A 19858-nucleotide genomic window follows, 5' to 3' on the forward strand; every position below is an offset into this window, starting at 1 on the left:
CAAACTACAACTATGACCGTATTCGCACCAATCATCTCATGGCTACACAAAGACAATAGACAATAAGGTTCTTCAACAGCAACGCCTTAAAGAAGGGAGCATCACTCAAGCGACGTCGTCACTGGATCCAGCCACTAAAGGGGTTCTCCGTAATGAGTGATTTCTTTGTTTTTGAGGCAAATAAAAAGTAGCACGGAGGTTCTAGGACGGACCGGCGAGGCGGAGAGTCACTCTTGGTGGGCCAGCCCCTCCGACCGGGCCCGACTGAGCTTTGCTTGGGTGGACATCATATCCATCCCAATCCGACCTACCGCTTTGTTGAAACCACAAGCTAGGCCATTCACAACAAAGAAAAAAGAAGAGGAACCTGACGATGACAAGTTACTAGATCTAGTCTCCTGTGAAAGTTAGGCATTATGTGTATTTGGATCAATTCAAAGTAAAAAAAGGATGGCTCCTTTGGCAAAACTAGGCTAAAGTCGAGCCCAAAGGCCCCAATTCAAGAGACATTCCTGAGGAAGTGGTATCTCTTTAGGATCCACCTAACATCAAGAAATCACCCAAGAAAGAGAACAGAAGTCCTAATAATCCCACCAAGTGGTGATTCAACATAGATTCTACATATTGGAACCAAGCCAATGTGAGAGCGGCTTTGTGATAATTGTAGCAACCAAAAGAAAACATCAACACTGCAAAAATCAGTGCACCAATTACAACACAATAGAGCCGTAATTCACTACTTATTCTGGATGCTCGCAAATGGCACATGTATTTTAACTTAAGAACATATAAAAACATTTTGTTCGAACATAGAAAAGGGAGTGCGCGGGGAGATTCAAACCCTGGTCTCCTGGTTGACTGCAACCGCTGCTAGCCACTGGGCTACCTCAAGTTTGTGATGAAGTAGTAGGGTAGGACTACTTAAGTCGAGACGAGCCAGGTTTCCACTATTTCTTCTCTGTTTTTTTTCTAGGGTTTTCCGTTTGTTTTTTCACTGGTTTTTCTCTCTTTTCATTGTTTTTTCTTTTCTTTATTTTGGTTGTTTTTATGTACTTCTTTCTCGGTTTTCACTAGGTTTTTCCTTTTTTAGTCGGTTTGGTTTCTTTCTTTATTGTTTCTCATCGATTTTTTGTTTTCCTTTTCTATTTTTTGTTTGGTTATCTTGTTTCTTCTCTTTTTCTGATTTTCTTTGGTTTTGTCTTATATTTCTTTTGGTTTTCACTCTACGTTTTCCATATATGTCAAAAACATTTTCCAAATACATGTTTAACATTTGCCGAATACAAATTTAACCTTTTTAATACATGAGCAGCATTATTTTCCTATACACCTTTTCAACATTTTCAGATGCTTGATTAACATTTTCCAAATACAAGATTAACATTTTTTGACTATATGGTCAACATTATTTCTATAAACACTTTTAAACATTTTAAAGTTCTTGATTAAGATTTTTCAGGTACAAGATTAATATTTTTTCTATACACATTTAACTTTTTTCAAATGCTTGATTAACATTTTCAAATACTTGTTCAATATTTTTTCAAATGCTTGATTAACATTTTATATAGATGATCAAATGTTTTCATCATTTTTAATACACGGTTTGTATACACATGTAAAAAATTTTAATGCTTGATTAATATTTCTAAATAACTTATTCAACATTTTTTCTAATGCTTGTTCAAATTTTTTATATACAAGATAAAAAATTCATCATTTTTTTAATACATCGTCAACAATTTTTCTATACGCAATTAAATTTTTTAAATGCTTGATTAATATTTTGAAAAGTATTGGTTCAACATTTTTAAATACATGATCAATTTTTTTCATACATATTTTATTTTTCGTACACATTTTTTATACATGATAAACATTCTATCTATACACATTTAATAGTTTTAAAATATTTGGTCAACATTTTTAATTTTTTTATGTAGACTGATTTTTGTAATATATTTATTTAAAATATTGGGAAGTATAAACAAAAGTATAAAAAAGAAATAAAAACAAAAACAAAAAACGTGAAAAACCAAAAAACGAAGCTGTGGCTCCCACGCCCTTGGCCGGCCAAACTCGTGCCTCCCTTCAGCGATGGTTCCCTCTGTCTCGTGTGAAACGAGACATAGACATAGACAGTTGTGTTTTCTTGGATCCACAAGAGGCACTAATTTGCTTCTTGTGGAGGCCAAGATTTGCTTCCGCAAAAGTCACAGCTGTACCTTTTAAAAAAAAAAAACATGCTTATTTTGCTTCGATGCGAGGCACAAGTTTGCTTTTGTGTATATACTAAGTTTGCTTCTACAAGAGGCACAACAAAACAACATGTTTTCTTTTTTCACGAGAGGTACAAATTTGCTTCTTGGAAAGCACAGATTGGCTTATGTGAGGAACACAACCGTGCTTCTCGAAAAAGGAAAAAAAAGTAAATAAAATAATCGTGTTTCCGGCTACTGCTTTTTTTGTGAGAAAAAAAATCGCCAGAACCTATTAACATGGGATAGTTTCGAAGATCTCGACACAAGGATTCCAACAGCGAAAACGCTTCAAGATGTGGACGCACGATTATAAGGGGAAAATGTTTAAAAAATGTACGAAAAAAGTGGAAAACTCCTAAGTTGCCATTTGTTGGCCGTGAGAGGGTGGGAGTGACATTTAGAAGGGGTTCTTGTTTTCTTTAAAAAGGGGTTCTTGTTAATTAGTGATTGGAAGATGAACCCCAAGAAAAGCTAGGTCATCCATTCACAACAAAGAAAAAGGAAGAGGCCGGCGGCGGCGGAAAGAGAGATCAAAGGTGTCGGGGACAAGAGACGAAGATGGTTCTGGAGGCGAAAAGAGACTTGGTAGACTCTCTTCGTCGCTACCGTGAGACCCTGAGGTGGGAGACCGAATTCCTGAGGTGGGAGGTGACCTCCCGTGGCCTGGAGACGATTTCTGGGAAGAAGAAGTATCTGAAGGAGCATACTGCTCGAAGATCGCTATCTCGCGAATTACCTCAGCTGAAGGAGCAGTTGTCCGGCCAGAAGATCGCGAGCCTGCCTCTGGTGAGTTTGCCCTACCTTGTTCCTCGTCACGAGGAGGCCCTCGATCTGCTCCTGCACGAGGCGCACAAGCTGGGCTACCGGATCCAGTCTCTGAGGGAACTCGCTGCTCCAATCTCCCTGGAGACGGCCAGGTTACTGTGTCTCGTGTCGGAAAGATGTGCGGAGATCTCCAGAATCATTGCGAGGCAAGGGTCGCCGAATTCAGGCAAATCTTCTGAGGATGCTGCAATTGCTGCTTACAGCGAGCGCCGTGAAAGCTGGGAGTCCATTTGGGGTAGTCCAGTATTAAGGTCTGGCGGCTTCAACGATATAAGTAAGTGCTGCTAATCTCACCTATCTTTAATATGCATTTCTCAATCGCTTGCTGCTTTCCTTGTTGCATGGTAAAAGAATTTTTTATTAATCTCTGGTTTTATTTGGCTTATAAGAGTGTCATTTAATTTGCTGCAAGTGGCAAATATGTGGTGAGGGCACTATACTATTTTCATGAATATCCTCTGGGTAAAAAATGCACCTGTCTACTTCGTTATTTGGCTTATAAGAGTGACATTTAATCTCCGGGTAATGATTCCAGGGAGGTAAAAACCATTGAACTCCAAAATTAACATTCAAAATGGAAAAATACGAGTTCTGTAACTGTATTATATGCACTGGGAATCATTTAGCGTGTAGGAAAACTCAGCCTCCGTGATGCCAATTTCAAAGAATTTTTGAAACCACATCAAGTGATTTCAAAATTCCAGTTCTGATAGAAATCTTTTAACTCTGGGGAAACTCATTGCATACTAGTTCCAGGGGAATTAGTGCTCATGCCAGGAATTAGAGAAATCCACACCAAATTCCTAGAATTTAATTTCAGTGTACCAATGCAATGCCTGTCTGAGTTAGGAACTGATGATCAATTGATTCTCTGACCCATTTACCATAGAGACAAGTAAGTAGCGAGGGTATTGATTGATCAATTGATTCTTTCAAATGCACTGTGGAGGGCCCATTCCACAGTGCATTTGAAAGAAAATACACCAATGGTATGTGGTTAGAAAGCTACTCCCTCTGTCCCATAATGTAGCTTGCAAATATGTCTTATATTGTGGGACGGAGGGAGTAGTATAGTATATACCTACACAAATACACACTAATACACACTCTGCTCCTATGCCTTTCCTGCTTTTGCTTCCTTTTTCTTCCTTAATATGCATTTCTCAGTCAATGTAATCATAACTTGCTGCTTTTCTTCTTGTACGGTAAAATATTGTACTTCCCTTGGTTTAGTAGTTTCTACATTATATAACACTACACACATATTGATGTTGCAGCCACACTGTCTTCTATGTACTTTACCCCATTTGCACCTGCTATCATCCCATACACCGGCTTCGCCACCAAGGCCTTGCAGATTTACTCCTTCGAAATCTCTGACCTGAATGACTGCTTGAAGTGGCCACTCTATGTGTATGGCGTGGTTGCTGCTCGAGACGTTGTGGATGGTAACCGCAACCTCCTCTTCTCTCGCTCCCGGGCTAACTGCCAAGTACTCACTGAAAAGGTATGTATACAACATTTTTTCTTCCTCTTGCATGTGATCTTGTGTATTAAACAAGCCGATTAGCAAACATAGAAAATTACTATGGCAGTCCATATAACTCTGCTGGTTCCTAGATAGGCATAGCTTTGATTATTGTTACTCTTGGATGAAAATAATTTGATCGAAGAAAAGTATGTTCCTATCAGCGTGTAATTACACATCAAGGAAATCGAATTAAGCTCATCAGCATTAGTCGAGTAGTGCAGCAGATAAGAAACTCGCTCTATGAGGGACATCTAGTGGTAATTAGTATTCCCTCTGTCCCACAATATAAGCGTTTTTGCAAGCTATTTTTAGCTTGCAAAAACGTCTTACATTGTGGGAGGAAGGAGTACAAGATAAGGTTATATGAAAAAAATAGTTTCTTCTTATGGCCAAAGTCGAGATCTATTCTGGATCAACACAAGCATCTTCAGTACTGCACCTTCCAGGCAGAATGCAGGCCTTTGTTGATATAGTTGCACTGTCAAAGTTGATTGCAATAGTTTGATGTGTATCTCATTAACAGCAATATCACAGGCTTCTGGGTTCTAACACTTGGACCCTTGATATAGTTCAAGCCAGAAAAACATTTTAGGAAGTTGAGGGGCTCGGTGTCAAGCAAATGTTTCAGGGAACTATCTGTCTAACCAGTACTATGCCAATGTGTCTACCAGTCTCCCATTTTCTACCTTCTAATAACCATGGAAGATGAATCAGTTCTCACTAAGAGATATAATCAATTGTAGTGTGGTCAGCAGCAAGAGGAACATTCAAACAATCATTGTGACCATGAATTCCTGGTGCTCTGTCTGTCTCAGTACATAGAACTCTTAGGAAGGGAATACCATGCTCATTCTTAGGCATTTCAAACAAAAGATAGCACCTCTCTAAACTAAGTTCTGCAGCCAACAAATCAAACCCTCTCTGAACAAAGTATCTCTGTTTTTTAGCTCTTCGTATTCAGCACATGCAACAACAATGACCATGAAAACGGGAGCTTTATGTTCCTTTTATCAGGGACAGAAAGGTCATTGAGTTTGTTCCTGAGCAAAGTTTCCATACTATCTCATGTTAGATGTTTGTCTGTTTCAGTTAAGCGTTAGTAATGATAATGATGATGATGTTGTCTGCAGGATCCTTTTTTGCACTTGACTGGGCCTTCTCGTGTTATTCTGGCTGAGTGTCCTGTCGACTTTGAAGTTGAACTAAGGATAAGAGATGGAACAGAGTCCCAAGATAAAGCCTTGATGAGTTCTGCTAACCACCACAGTTTCGCTAGTGCTGACAGCGCTGTTTTCTTTAGCTGCCTGTGTTCAGCAATGTTAAGCCTCCAGACTATTTATAGTGCAGTCCAGGCCACTATCTTGTCCATTCGTCTTGTTGGAGGGGAGTCATCTTTTGAATATGGAGGTCAAGTTTCATGTTCATCATATACTGAAGGTGTCAATGCTGATGCACGTCGGGAAGTTGTGTTGATTGATTGTGATGAAAAATTTCTTGAAGATGGACTGGATGGCTATATCTCTCTTTCAAGGAATGTTGTCACCGTGAAATTGAAAGGATCACTGAAGATTACCATAAAAGAATATGCAAAGTCTCGTCTTGTCGCTAACGAGGCCCAGCTTGATATCCCTGCTCAGCATTGCCAAGTAAGCAAGGGAGAATGTGTTCTTGGCGGACATAATGTGGTTGTTCTTATTGCTTGGTCCCTGCTTGTGAGGGACAAGCTCGCTAACTTGGTGATGGGGTGAAGATGACTCCTTAGGTGATCAAACTTAGAGCTAATATATATGTATATTTGTTGTACTAGACCTATGTTTTGTGATCTTGTGTTATCAAACTTGAAGACTAGATCTATGTTTTGTTGTATTCCTACAACTGCTGGGGAGGTACCTTTATTGTTTAACGCAGTTCGGACTGATGAATGTAGTTTCTTTTGGTCAAAGATGTCAGTCGACAAATGTGAGTCGTCCCGCGTGGGCAAACTGGAGCAAAATGTGGCTGTGGCCTGTGAGCGTTCTGGTCCGACTTCAGACAAATAATTTATGGCTTTCTAGTGGTGAAAATGAACTGCTAGAGCATCTAGAGCATCAGTGGTGAAAATGAACTGCTCCAGCAAGTGGTTTGATTATGCAGCACTGGTGAAAATGGCACACTGAACTCAACTTCAGACAAACAATTTATGGCTTTGTAGTTTCCATTTAGGTTCAGTACGACTTGACCTCACGATGTTAGAAACAAGGTCTACGCTGCATTTCAAACAGAGTGTAAGTAAATCTGACAAGATGGAAATATTATCCCAAGAATAGTATGAGGTGAGAGGAGATGAATAAAATTGATTCTCAAGAGTGCCCCAGAAGAAGCACAGCCAGAAGCAGGGCAAACGGATACGAAATGTGTCCCTTTTTCATTGGTTTGGATGGTCAGACGGACACCCAAAAGTCAGCCTGTCTCTGCCGGCCCGCAAGTGCACCCAGCGCGCCTGCCCACATTTAATTTTATTTTGAGTTAAAAAAATTATTGCTAGCAAAAGTCCGTTCATTACATTAATAAACTATAAAAAATTAAATAAAACATTAATTAAACTAAATCTACTGCCCGTCGTCGTTGTTGACGAGCTTGATGTAGACCAGAGGCGACCATGGATATGGCCACGCTCACTGGCGCCTGGCGCACGCAGTGGCATAGCTAATGCCTCCTTGCGCTCCTTCTCCGGCGATTTTGAGAAACGCCACTGTAATTTTCCAAACTCTTAAAAATGCCATTTTCAGTGGTATTTTTTAAAGTCTGTAGTGACGTTTTTCAAAGTTTGCAGTGGCATTTTTCAAAGTTTGAAATTACAGTACCGTTTCTCAGAATTACCAAAATCTGAGTGGCATTTATCCAATTAACCCTAAAAAATGTTCATGATATCAAGAAAATATAATGTACGTCAAATATTCTCATGATTGCGCAAACTGTTAACGTTTTCAAGAAATTTTCACGAATTTAAAAGATGTTCGAAAGTTGAAAAAGGAAAATGAAATAACACAAAAAGAATTTAAATATGATGAAGAAAGAAGAAAGAGAAATAAAAATAGAAAGGAAAACTGAACAGAAAAAGAAAAGGAGGAAAAAACAAAAAACAAAAAGAAAGAAAAACTGAAAGGAAAAAATTGGTTCAGGGAAGCGTTTAGAACCTTCCCAAAACCGATGGAGATGAAATCCGAAAAATGGGCCGGCCCATACGAAAAATGGGCTGAGGGTATGTACCAGGTCGCTCCGCGCCGACCCGCGCGCCAAATAGGGACCTCGCAAGCGAGAGTAACTAATCAGCGAGTACTCCTTCGGGAGCCCCGTAAGGGTCACTTTTGGTGGGCTAAAAGCGCATCGCTTGGCGTGCTCTCAGCCGCCGCCACATATCACGCTTTCTTCGGATTCTTTTATTTGTCAGTACGTGTTTTCGGCTTTTAGATAATTTTTTACTTTTTATCTTTTGGGGTTCTTTTTAGGTTTTGGACAAAAAAACAGGAAAACTTTTTTTTACGTGGAAAAACGTTTTATTTCTTCCGCGAGAGACACATATTAACTTCTCATGGTGGTACGGATTTGCTTCGGTCAGAGGCACAGAAAAACGCGGTTTTTTTTATCGTTCGCGAGAGGCACAGATTTGCTTCCGCGAGAGGTGAAAGAACATGCAGTGGCATTTTTCAAAGTTTAAATATTGCAGTCCCATTTCTCGGAATCACCTGAATTCGAGTGACATTTATCCAATTAACCCTAAAAAATGTTCATGATATCAAGAAAATATAATGTATTTAAAAAATTCTCATGATTACGAAAATTGTTAACGTTTTCAAGAATTTTTTCATGAATTGGAAAGATGTTCGAAAGTTGAAAAAGAAAAATGAAATAACACAAAAAGAATTTAAATATGAAGAAGAAAGAAGAAAGAGAAATAAAAGGGAAACGATTTAGATCACCCAGCGGATAATCATGCTCGCGTCCGCCGCCTCGGTTGCACTTCGTCTTGTCGTTCTTCCTGCAAGAAGAACATGCTTTTCTAAGTATCATTTTACAATGATGTGAGAGCTACTTTAAAGTTATCTATATGACTGATATCACAAGTCCATGCAACAATTTATGAAAATTCCGACAAAGCACTGCTATTAAAACAGCACACCGTCATTTTGCTACAGGAACAAGCCACATAATGTAATCACATCTAATCAGGATTTATATAGGCGACCCCACATAAATTTAACTATGTAAGATATGCAGGGAAGGCAATTGCAGACCATGAAATCAGCTTGATAGAAATCCTACGGGGCTACTAGACTGATATGCACTCTTTAAATAGCAAGTCGGAAATGGTAAAAGCACACATGGATTTCCCCAATGCAGCAGCGTGCCAAAGGCAAGATATGCATCTATTTCGCTAGGAGAAAACCCTACATACTCTTTCTTTGATGGTGTACTAGCTCCTTGTTCAGACTTTGAAGAACTGTGATCCTGAGGTTAGTGCGCATATGATCCGGATTTTGCACTAACGATCGCACCGCAGGTCAGTGCAGAGAGTTAATACATATACACCGTCTGTACTAATTGAGGTCATAATCCTTTCAATGTTTAGCAACAACAACAACAACAAAACCTTTGTGTAGGCTAGAGTTGAAACCCATAAGTAGGAAAAATTGAACCTAAAACATACTCCCTCCGTTTCATATTAGTCATCCCTGATTCAGTACAACTTTGTACTAAATTAGCGACTATTAATATGGAAGGGAGGGAGTACTCCTCATCTCCAGTCAGATTAGACAAGTGTAACAAACATGTCGGTGCTCATATGAGCCGAGTACATGCAAGCGAATGGTTGTCTTTGATAAGGAAAAATATCACAAATTGCTAGTCATCAAGGACTCATCAAGTTTCTCCTCTTTTGAATATAAAATTACTAGTGCACAATACAATGAATTAGCCACTCAATCATGAACCAATCTCCCCCACTCTTGTCTGGTATGTAGCTCTCAGTTATGTAGGCCTCGATGAATGAAGCACTTCCATCAACAATCGGTGCTCTTCCTCAACATGGAATGGTCGCTTGAAGAATTCGTGCGCGCCCTTCTTAAACCAATCCTCATTACAGTAGGAGCGATTGAACATGGCAGTGGATAGAAGCCAGATGACTGTAATGAATTCACCACCACTGTTGAGCTGCCTGGCGTGGGAATCCCTACTGCAGTGGTGGGACGCATAGCACATCATCTCCACCCACACCCCAAGTAGCACCCGCCGCACCTGCTTGCCCTGCGCCTCCGCCTCTAGCAGCCAAACAACAAGCTCAACTCCACAGATTAAGGGAGGTGGAGGTGAAGGTCCGAAACGCAGCTCCTGACTTCTTCTGTCCAGCTCCTCTAGCCTTTTCAATGTTCTGTTCAGCTCCTCCGGGTCCAGGTCCAGGTTATCCTCCCCTCTACCCTCAACTTCAGAACTTCTTATGTCCAGCTCCTCCCTGCTTCTGTTCAGCTCCTTCAGCTCCTCCCTTCTTCTGTCCAGCACCTCCAGCTAAAGCTCCTTCAGCTCCTCCCTTCTTCTGTCCGGCACCTCCAGCTTCTCCCTTCTACCGCCCACCTCTAACCTTAAATTGTCCAGCTCCTCCCCAATTATGCCCAGCTCCATCTTCATTCTGTGCACTGTCTTCAGCTCCACCAAGCTATTGTGAAAATCCCAGCTTCCACTGACCAGACCCTCCCTTATTATGTCCAGATCCTCCTTTATTATGTCCAGCTTCCCCCTTACTCTGTGCAGATCGTCCCCACCCGTTCTTGTGTCCAGATCCCAGATTCTTCTTCTTCTGTCCAACCCCAACTTTTTGCTGATGCGTTCCCTGTCAGAAAAATCAAGCCCCACATATGCTGCTTTAGTACTGGCATACAATCCGGGGCGAACAGGGCTAGGCAGCATGTAGGGACGTTCAGCAAGGAGAAATATAATGTAATTTGACACTGCCGTGATTGCCTCAACATAACCCCGCTCTTCCACACAAGAAGACCATGCGAAGAATATTTTGGTCGCAAAGTACCAGGAAAGGATTTTGTCATCAAAATCAATGCCAGCGTGCAAGGTGGGATCCTTGAAAAATCCATGCCATGGATTCAGCGCGCACTGACCACTGTAACTCCTCATGATATCCTCTTTGCCTTCACATGCCTCCACCATTCTTCGTACCTCTTCCAACACCAGCTTCTTAGTATCATCTGAAATGACAGGTAAGGACTGGCCTAGCTTCTTCCACAAACCTTTGCATCTCAAGCTCTGCACACAGCCTCCACTGCCATGGGACGAGTTCAGCAACTCAGGGTGTCCAATGGAACCTGACCATCTTCTATTTCTTTCCGCAGCCTTGACACGCCGCCGCACAGATACGATTATTCTGTGAAGCCAGTGCCATCTTCCAGCATGCAACAATGCGCATGTCCATGTTGATCCCATTGCCTTCAACAATGCTGTCATCTCTAGGAGGACAGCCCCAGCTATTAAGATGTATGTGACAATGGCATCAACTCTGTTGAAGTCATGTTTGACAATGCTTGATTGAAATAGGAAGAAAGTACTGATCGTGGCAGCTGATGACATGGCACGGATGAAGCATCCATACCATGTGAAGACCACCGCTGCCTTGGTATATAGGAAATCATACATCAAGGAGAGCTGCATCTCAACCAATTCAAACATTTGGCCCTTGTTATCGAATAGCTCTACAGCTTTACTCTGAAATTGGGATGGCCAGAACTTATAGTCCACAAACTGAGCCATGCAAATGGGGAGCAAATCATGAGCTCCTTGCAGAACCTCTTCAGGATCCAGCTTTTCCCCTTGGCCCTGCTGTGCATGTTGTTCTCGTTTAGCCTCACTTAACTTCCTGCTGTCGAGGAAACTAATCATGTTCTCCAGGCTGGACGACTTGAGCGCCCATACTCTCTCCCCATACTTGAGAACACCGGCGACAAATATCAGCATCGCGGCTGTGGCCAAGGTCCAGCTGCCAGCGACATACTTGTAGAGGACATAAGCCACTCCCACTGTCTGAACAACAAAAGAGAGCAGGTGGCGCAGCCAGAGCTGGCTGTCTTCTATGGAGTAGGCGGTGATGTTGTCCTGGCCACCGAGGTGCACTAGCAAGAATGGCGCCCAGAACGCCATGAGTTGTTGGTGCCCGTGGGACTTTCCATAGAAGGACATGTGGCCGAGGATGTATATCGCTATGGAGTCTGCCAGCAGGTATGCTAGCCAGAGGAGGGTCCTTGGGATGATGGAGATGTTCCGTCGTCGCATCCTGGCGAACATGAGCAGGAACACTTGCAGCATAAAGCTAGCAAGCACTAGGATTTGGGCCTCCCAATCGTTCCATAGGCGCACCACTCCGGCCATCAGTGACCACTGAATGCACACAAGAATCATCATATTACAAACAAATTAGAGTACAAACGTATATTTCCTTCAAAAGAAGTACACACGCAACCATGAAGACAATATTACAGCCAACATGACAGTCAAATTGAACTAGTAAATTGCCCATATACTTAACCAACCTAATGACACATTCAACGTAATCTGCACTATTTCAATCTCGACCTACAAAACAAACCATCTAGACAATTTCTTATTGATATTTTAAATCTCTATTTAAGGTAGGTGCAAATGACGACACATCAGAGAGCTCTATATAACCTACTACATATTTCTTAGGAACAATAGAACTAATCATGTGAATCACTTGTGCTCGACTGATGTGTTAAGCTAGTAATTCTCCTACAACGCTTCAACCAAATATTTCAGCCCTGTTCGGCAATCCACTGACTCCTGGAATCTGCGGAGCAAGGAAACTGCAGCTCCGCCCGCTCCGGGAGCGGGGTTGTGGAGCGGCGCGATTCCGAACAGGGCGTTCATGTTGATAAGGGCCCTACTTATAATACATTTTCTCAAGAAGATATGAGGCATTTCCCTTATGCTGTACTCCCTCTGTAAACTAATATAAGAGCGTTTAGATCACTACTTTAGTATTCTAAACGCTCTTATATTAGTTTACGGAGGGGGTACAATTCTATATTATTTGCAGATGCAGAAAATACTCTACTACTGTAATTCAGCATATTTTTGATCCAAAACAAAGGGAACATGTACAGTTTGCTGTTTTGTGGAGCACGTAATTTGCAATTAATGTAGTTCCTGAATAAACATGTAAGAGAGATTCACCTCAATGGCAGAAGAAGACACAAGGGAGGCTTATTGCAGAAGAGCAGCAGGACTCCCAATCCTAATTAGCTCGCTAAGTATCCATCAGACAAATTGATCACCTGTGGTTGTGGTTGAGCAGCAAATTGATCACTTGTGCCCCCAGGACCATTATATCAGAGGCTGCTGAAGAATGTCATTCTTGCCGAGCCCATTACCCTATTGTGAGCTCTTCCTCTTTGAAGAGAAAAAGGCACTGGCCGGCCTTGCTTTACCGGTGATTAGTTGATTAATGGCTAGATTACCTGCCAAGCAAAGTACTAAAGCTCAACGAGAAGATAAACTAGTCGTTTGCTTTTGCCGCTGCAGAACCAGAATCTTGCGAGGACAAGAACACGTCCGTCCTGCTCGAAGCAAGGCATAATTTTTAGTTTGGAACAAGGAAGGTATATCATTAATTCCCCTAATAATAAAGAAAAAGAAGAAGCAGGGTCTAATTAGCAGATGGCATTACAATCGAGTTGGCAGGACCCAGCTTATACCTTGCGAACTCGTCTCCTCCGGCAGCCGGTGGAAACGTGGACGCCGTGAGCTCCATCGGCTGGCAACGCTGGATCCAGGGCTTGGCAAAGGAGGATCCGGCCGTGCGCCGTTTGGGGGCCGGCGCGATAAGGGGGAGAGACGGGCGAGCGGGGGTGGTGTACGGATGGAGACCACATGGGGGGACGGCGCACGGCGTTGGCAGAAGCGGCGGCGGCGGCTGCACTGCGGTGAGCTGCGGGAGGGGGAAGGCGGAAGCGGTGCTCTGTTTGGACAAGACACAGGAGGGGGATCGTCGGACTAGCCAAGAGCCGCTGGCCGCTGGATGGCACCTGTAGGATGTGCATACATTTTCTCGTTTAGAACTCAATCCTGCATATTTTGGAACTTAACAGAAATTTCTTTCATATGTAACATATGATGCTTCATATAAAAATACTTACCATGACATTAAATGTTATAAAATTATATACCAAAATCTAGAATATGAGTCAATGCCATCAAATTAATCATGGCATATATTTTTGTACGATGCATATTTGGTGAGGTAGATATACATAATTTTATTTATAAACTTGTTCAAAGTTTGTGAAGTTGAATGCATACTGCTAGATACTGCCAAGGCAGTCTTCGGTTTTGTTTCGCCAATGAAATTAAGCCGAAGCCATATCACTATAATTTTAAAAAAAAGTTTATTACATATCACAGTGATTGCCTGCATGGACGCCCGACGCAATGATTTTTCTTTGAGCAGCAGTGGTTGTTGCACCCAGGTTTTATGGAGAGGGTTCGACACGTTTGGGAGTCGGGCAGAGGGCGTCCGCCAGATCGTACGGTCCACTTTGTGATGGGATGAATGTGTGGTAGCATTGCATTAGACGGCTTCACCATCGCCTTGGGGATGGGGAGCAAACGTTGGCAACAAGGTTGTCAAAATTGTGATTTTGTTTTATGATTCTATAATTTTACGATTCAAACTAACCCCTATGATTCTACGATGTTAGTTCATAGAATCTACATTTCTACGATCCTGATAGTTAACATTCTATGATTTGCGATTCTATCATCGAAGCTCCGATCCAATTCGAAATAACGATCGTGGCACTAGCCAGTGCCACTGGCCGCTCAATGGCGATCTGTAGCAGTATTTGCATATATTTTGTCGTTCAGAACTCATTCTGTATATTTTGGAACTTAACAGAAATTTCTTTCATATGTAACGAGACATTCTGCTTCATATAAAAAAATTGGCGGCTGCTACAAAAAAGTCGGCTTATATCTGCCAGTTTTAAGTCGCCTCGATAGCCGTCCGATCAAAATCGTTGCAACGACGCTCATGCTGCAACGCAACAAAGACGGAAACAGACAGCACCTCGCCTGGTCCCTCGCAGATCGCGGGCGGCGACGGCTGCCGCTCCCCCACCCTCCGGCGCCGCTCCGCCGCCAAAATTGAACATCCACAGGACATCTGGCAGTGCACCGCCACCCCGAATCATCGCAGCGGTTCTCCCCCGACCCCTGCATCGACCCCGATGGCGCAACATATCTACAGGGATATGCTCGCCTCCGTCTCAGCTCCAACCTCCCATGGATCCGCTGCATCCAGGTGGACGCATCCACCTCCGGTGAGCTATGAAGCACCCGCGACGAGCAGCTACCGAAATCCGCCGGTGTTCTTCCCAGAAAAACCACCATCCGCAGCTACGGTCAATTCCGTCAATTCCTCTGCATATTGGGTAAGCTCCTTTACCCCTAGCGCACATGCTTCCATTATTTGTTGCAATGGAGCTTCAGTTAGTAATGGAGTTTCAGTTAGTAAATGAGATTCAGTTAGTAATGCAGCATATTTCAGCACATTCAGTGAAAAAGAATTTTAATGGAGCTTCAGTTAGTAATGCAGCAGATTCAGTTAGTAATGGAGCTTCAGTTGGTAATGCAGCTTCAGTATACTGTCGATGAAAAATTTTCAGAAGGAATTTTCAACAAAAATGTCCAGTTTCATTAGTACTAGTACTATTATGTTTCCAGTGGTGTGCATTTGAAAAAAAAACAGAAACATAAACTGTAGGCTGCTGCAATAAAAAAACCAAAAGTTCAGAAAAGTTTAGTTTCATTGACTTAACTCCTTCTGTAAAAAATGAAGAAGTTCAGGAAAGTTTTCGTTGCCTAGATGATTACAGTGGTTCAGTAGATTGAGATTGTTGTTGTTGAAAAATTCAAAAACCATTGTTTCCACTATGGAGTGTTGAACTTAAGAAATGTGCATGATTGCTTCTTGCTTCTTCCTTCTTCTGTTCAAATGGTCATTACTAACTGATATAATTTAGCATTTACATACTGTTGCATAGAAGACAAAAAATGGTACTAGTATTAAAATCCGTGATGTATTGAGTTTTGTTGGACATATAGGCTGCTGGTGAAGAGACAGGAGGTGAGGAGAGCTATGCACAACCACATGTTGCAACAAATGGAGGGATGTCTTCGGATGCCGGGCACAACTCAACTGCTGCAATGTACGATGATGATCAAGAGGATGATGATAATTTCATCTCAGCCGCTTATGCCCTATGTTGGCATGGAATTTGACTCTATTGATGATGCCAAGGAATTTTACAATGAATATGCATTCAAGATGGGCTTTGGCACACGCATTTGCGCTTCTAAAAAAGCCAGAAGAGAGGTCCTCCAACACTTATCAAGAAGGTTTTCCAGTGTGTGCATGTAGGGAAGCCGAAAAGTAAAGGGGACAGTAGCACTGCTTCTGAAGGGGTCTCAATGGGAGCAGCATCGTCTAGCAAATAGAATTGGTTTGAAATGGATGTCGGCAGCAAGCGTCAAAAGAATCGGCTGCTGCGACATGATTGCAAAGCTCACCTGATTGTTGGGATCAAAGGCAATAAATGGGCTGTATCACATTTTGTTGCAGAGCATACACACCCTCTAATGCCACAGCCGGAGCTTGTCCGCTACTACCACTCACACCGCAAAATCCCGGAAGAAGATAAGGATCTCATAATGACTATGCATGATGTAAACTTCTCAACTTCGTCATGCATGGGAATGCTTGGAAGGGTGCGTGGCGGAGACCGCAGGATACTACCATATGTCAAGAGGGATGTTTCAAACTTTCGGTCCAAGCTGCGACAAAACCTAAACCTCCGAGACATGGATTTCACAATTCAATACTTTGAGAGGCGGCAAGCTGAGAACCCTCAATTCTACTATGCAAAAACAGTTGACAAGGAGACCAACTCTGTCATAGGGCTCTTTTGGGTGGATGGGAGGACAAGGGCATTGTACCCCAAGTACAAAGATTGTATCTTCTTTGATACAACATTTTGCACAAATCGGTACAACATGCCATTCGCTCCGATTGTTGGAGTGAACAACCACTTGCAAACGGTGTTGCTGGGTTGTGCACTGTTGCCAAATGAACAAATTGAAACCTTCAAGTGGGTGTTCCAGCATTTTTTGCTTGCGATGAACAATGAACACCCACTAAACATTATGACCGACCAGCACAAGGCCATGGAAACTGCCATATCTCAAGTGCTGCCCAACACGGTGCATAGATGCTGCAAATGGCACGTCCAACGAAAGGCGCGTGAGAAGTTGGGCAGGATAATGAGTAAGGATGAGGTTTTTGAGCAAGCTTTCTACACTTGCATCAATGATTCTGACACGGTTGATGAATTTGAAGAGAATTGGCAGCACATGATACATTGCTTCGACTTGGTTGATAATAGGCATCTATGCAACATGTGGAAGACTCGTGAAACCTGGGCTCCAGCATTCTTTCGGAAGTGTTTTTCCCCTTTACAAGCACTACGGGGAGGTCAGAGGGACTAAACTCCTACTTCAAGACATTTGTTAATCCTCAGGACTCGGTCTGAAGGTTTGTGCAATAGTATGAGGTGTTGCAAGAGACTATGCTAGACCGTGAGGACAATCAAGCTTTCATTGGAGTAGCAACCACAGCCCCGCTTTACTCACGGTACAGAATTGAGCATCAGGCAGTTGGTTTCTACACCCGTAACGTGTTTGGCAAGTTTCAAGCAGAAGTGACTGCCTCCATAGGGTTTGTGATGAACCAGGTTCCTTCTCCTGACATTGGAAGCATGAGATTTGAGCTCTTTTCAAATTACTATGAAGACCCCAAGATATTTACAGTGAATGTTGTGCTGGCAGAAGAGACATTTGAGTGCAGCTGCAATTGTTTTGAGATGAATGGAATCGTATGTGCACACATCATTAGAGTGATGGTCCACCTCAATGTCCAAGCTATACCGCAACGCTACTTGCTAGAAAGGTGGTCAGAACGAGCAACAACACCAACAGGTGGTAGTGGCCATCTTCTCGATTTCGCGCTCCCTTCAAACAATACACTCAAGTACAACTCGTTGTGCAGAAAATTCACATGGTTGGCCTCCCAAGCTTGTAGCAATGACGTTGCCTGCAAAATACTAAATGATGCAGCTCATGCGCTTGAGCCCATTATACTTGCAGCTAGGAGAGGGGAACTACCAGAGCAGCAGGAAGCGCAACAGCACCAGCCAGATCATCATCAGAGCACAACACATGGGGGAAGCCAGCAAACAGCAATGCATCAAAGGGGGCCAACTCATCAGCAAAAACATCCCCAGATGCAGCAGCAACAGACACCACTTGAACCAAAGCAACAACAGCCAAAACATCCAGGGGAGAAGCAACCAGATTGACCCACGCAACAGCAACAAGCGGCTACCACACATGTAGCACACGATACCGGGGAGGTACCCATGCTTCAAAACCCAGCACGTGTGCCGAAGAAAGGGCGACCGACGGAGAAGTCTAAGAGAAGAAAGACTTTACTTGAGCAACGAGAAGATGCTCAAAAGAAGAAGGCAAAAACAGATGAGAAGAAGAAAGAAACCAAGCCCAAAAGGAAACCTGGACCAAAGAAGAAAACATATATCTGCTCGTATTGCAAAGAAGATGATCACAGTGTTGTAACATGTGAGTTGTTGAAGGCTGCAATGGCTGTTGAGAAATGCAACTACTGTAAAGAGCCTGATCATGCAGTGAAGCATTGTCCCTACCTAAGGGCTGCGATGTCAATGGAGGCTGGTGTCAGTAGAGCAACAGATCTTAGGCTCTGAAGAACAAATTAAGAGAAGAAAAATGACTGAAAATGCTTTCCTCTAGAGTGTTTGGTGTCCCTCCAGAATGTATGCAATCTCAAATGAACTGTTTTTTCATGGTAGTTTTTGTCCACATGAGAAAAAGCCTGCTTCAAACGTGTAAAAAGAAGTCTCTTATTTGAACAACATTTGTGCTTAATTTGTGTGTTGGGCAACTGAGGATACATATATTTACACTGCTTATAATGCGTTTAATTTCACAGAATTTATTTTGTTTCTATCTACATATCGGTGTTTGACAAAAATAATGAGATCTTATTAAATTTGTCTATATCATATATTTGTGCTTCCTTATACTGATGGTCCACTGAGACAAAACTGAAAAAATAAGAGCAGAGTCATCCTTGAAAAGCTATCCTGATGCTTCAATGGGAGAACAGAGTTACTGGGTGAACATATTTATGCAACAAAACTTGAATTTCTTGAGTAGAAAAAAATGCTCCTTGTGTGAAGAAGCGACGAGTTGGAAACTAAAAATATTCGCTATAGGGGCTTGACTGCTTCCTGGAAGCATTTCAAAAAGAAGAAAAAGGGAAAAATGTGAACCTCTATGTAAAACCTAGTTAGAATTTAGAACCAATGACATTGGTTTTCAATAAACTCAAAACTATATAAAAATAATACCGAAAAAGTGATAGTATATGCATCACATGAGCATATGTTGCATTCGGAGTTCAACAAAAAAAAGAAAAAGGTATACTAAAAGAAGCAAGTGAGGGTACAAAAGAAATTTTTCATTAAAATGTGTTGTATCAACATCCATCCAAGACATGAAACACACGTCGAATACCGATCCAACAAGAGGGTTTGCGTCCGTTACATTGAGTCTAGATTCTTGTTTACAGCAAAAGTTGTGAACTACAACCCACAAGATAGTTAAGGACAGGCACAAAAGCTCCCCGGAAGAACGAACTCCATCCACCCCCTAGATGTTGATGATGAAAAATGATCTTCGATCTTCAATCAAAGTTCCAGCAACTTCTTCAACTGGTTTGCAAGGTCTAAGGTATTGCTGGGATGCTTGATAAGATCTGCTGCAATATGTTTCCGGAGGTTTGGGATGCAACTCTGTGACAAATGGAAATGAAAAAAGCAGAGAATTAGGAATGGATAGAAAGAAAATGGTAAGCTCCTAAGTAGAACAACAGTATGCTCCAATTTGTAGAAAGGGATAGAAATTGGCACCTCATCGAAATGCTTCATGACAACACCATCGAAGTTTTCCAAGAAAAGAATTGCATAGAAGCCACAATTATAACTAAGGAAAAACATAGAAAGATACAACCAAATCAATAAACACTAACCACCCA

At 42.1% G+C, this 19858-nt stretch overlaps 1 protein-coding gene and 2 pseudogenes across 2 annotated transcripts; 2 read left to right on the forward strand and 1 right to left on the reverse strand.

Moving 5' to 3' along the window:
- Nucleotides 1-2702: 2702 nt before the first annotated feature.
- On the forward strand, nt 2703-6535 carry LOC147987951 (uncharacterized). Its single transcript, XM_087540480.1, has 3 exons — nt 2703-3360; nt 4364-4593; nt 5748-6535. The coding sequence occupies exons 1-3, from the start codon at nt 2820-2822 to the stop codon at nt 6363-6365; spliced, it is 1389 nt and encodes a 462-aa protein (XP_087396606.1). The 5' UTR covers nt 2703-2819; the 3' UTR covers nt 6366-6535.
- Nucleotides 6536-9426: 2891 nt separating this feature from the next.
- Nucleotides 9427-13649, reverse strand: LOC125540335 (uncharacterized; annotated as a pseudogene). Its single transcript, XR_015617745.1, has 3 exons — nt 13371-13649; nt 12850-13232; nt 9427-12033 (listed from the first exon to the last, which is right to left on the reverse strand). The product of XR_015617745.1 is annotated as an uncharacterized LOC125540335 (transcript).
- A 2230-nt stretch (nt 13650-15879) lies between these two features.
- LOC147987952 (protein FAR1-RELATED SEQUENCE 5-like) lies at nt 15880-18086 on the forward strand (annotated as a pseudogene).
- The last annotated feature ends 1772 nt before the right edge of the window (nt 18087-19858 follow it).

Source organism: Triticum urartu, chromosome 2A, assembly GCF_056163025.1.
Source record: "Triticum urartu cultivar PI428250 chromosome 2A, HENAU_Tu73, whole genome shotgun sequence".
Classification (NCBI taxonomy): Eukaryota; Viridiplantae; Streptophyta; class Magnoliopsida; order Poales; family Poaceae; genus Triticum; species Triticum urartu.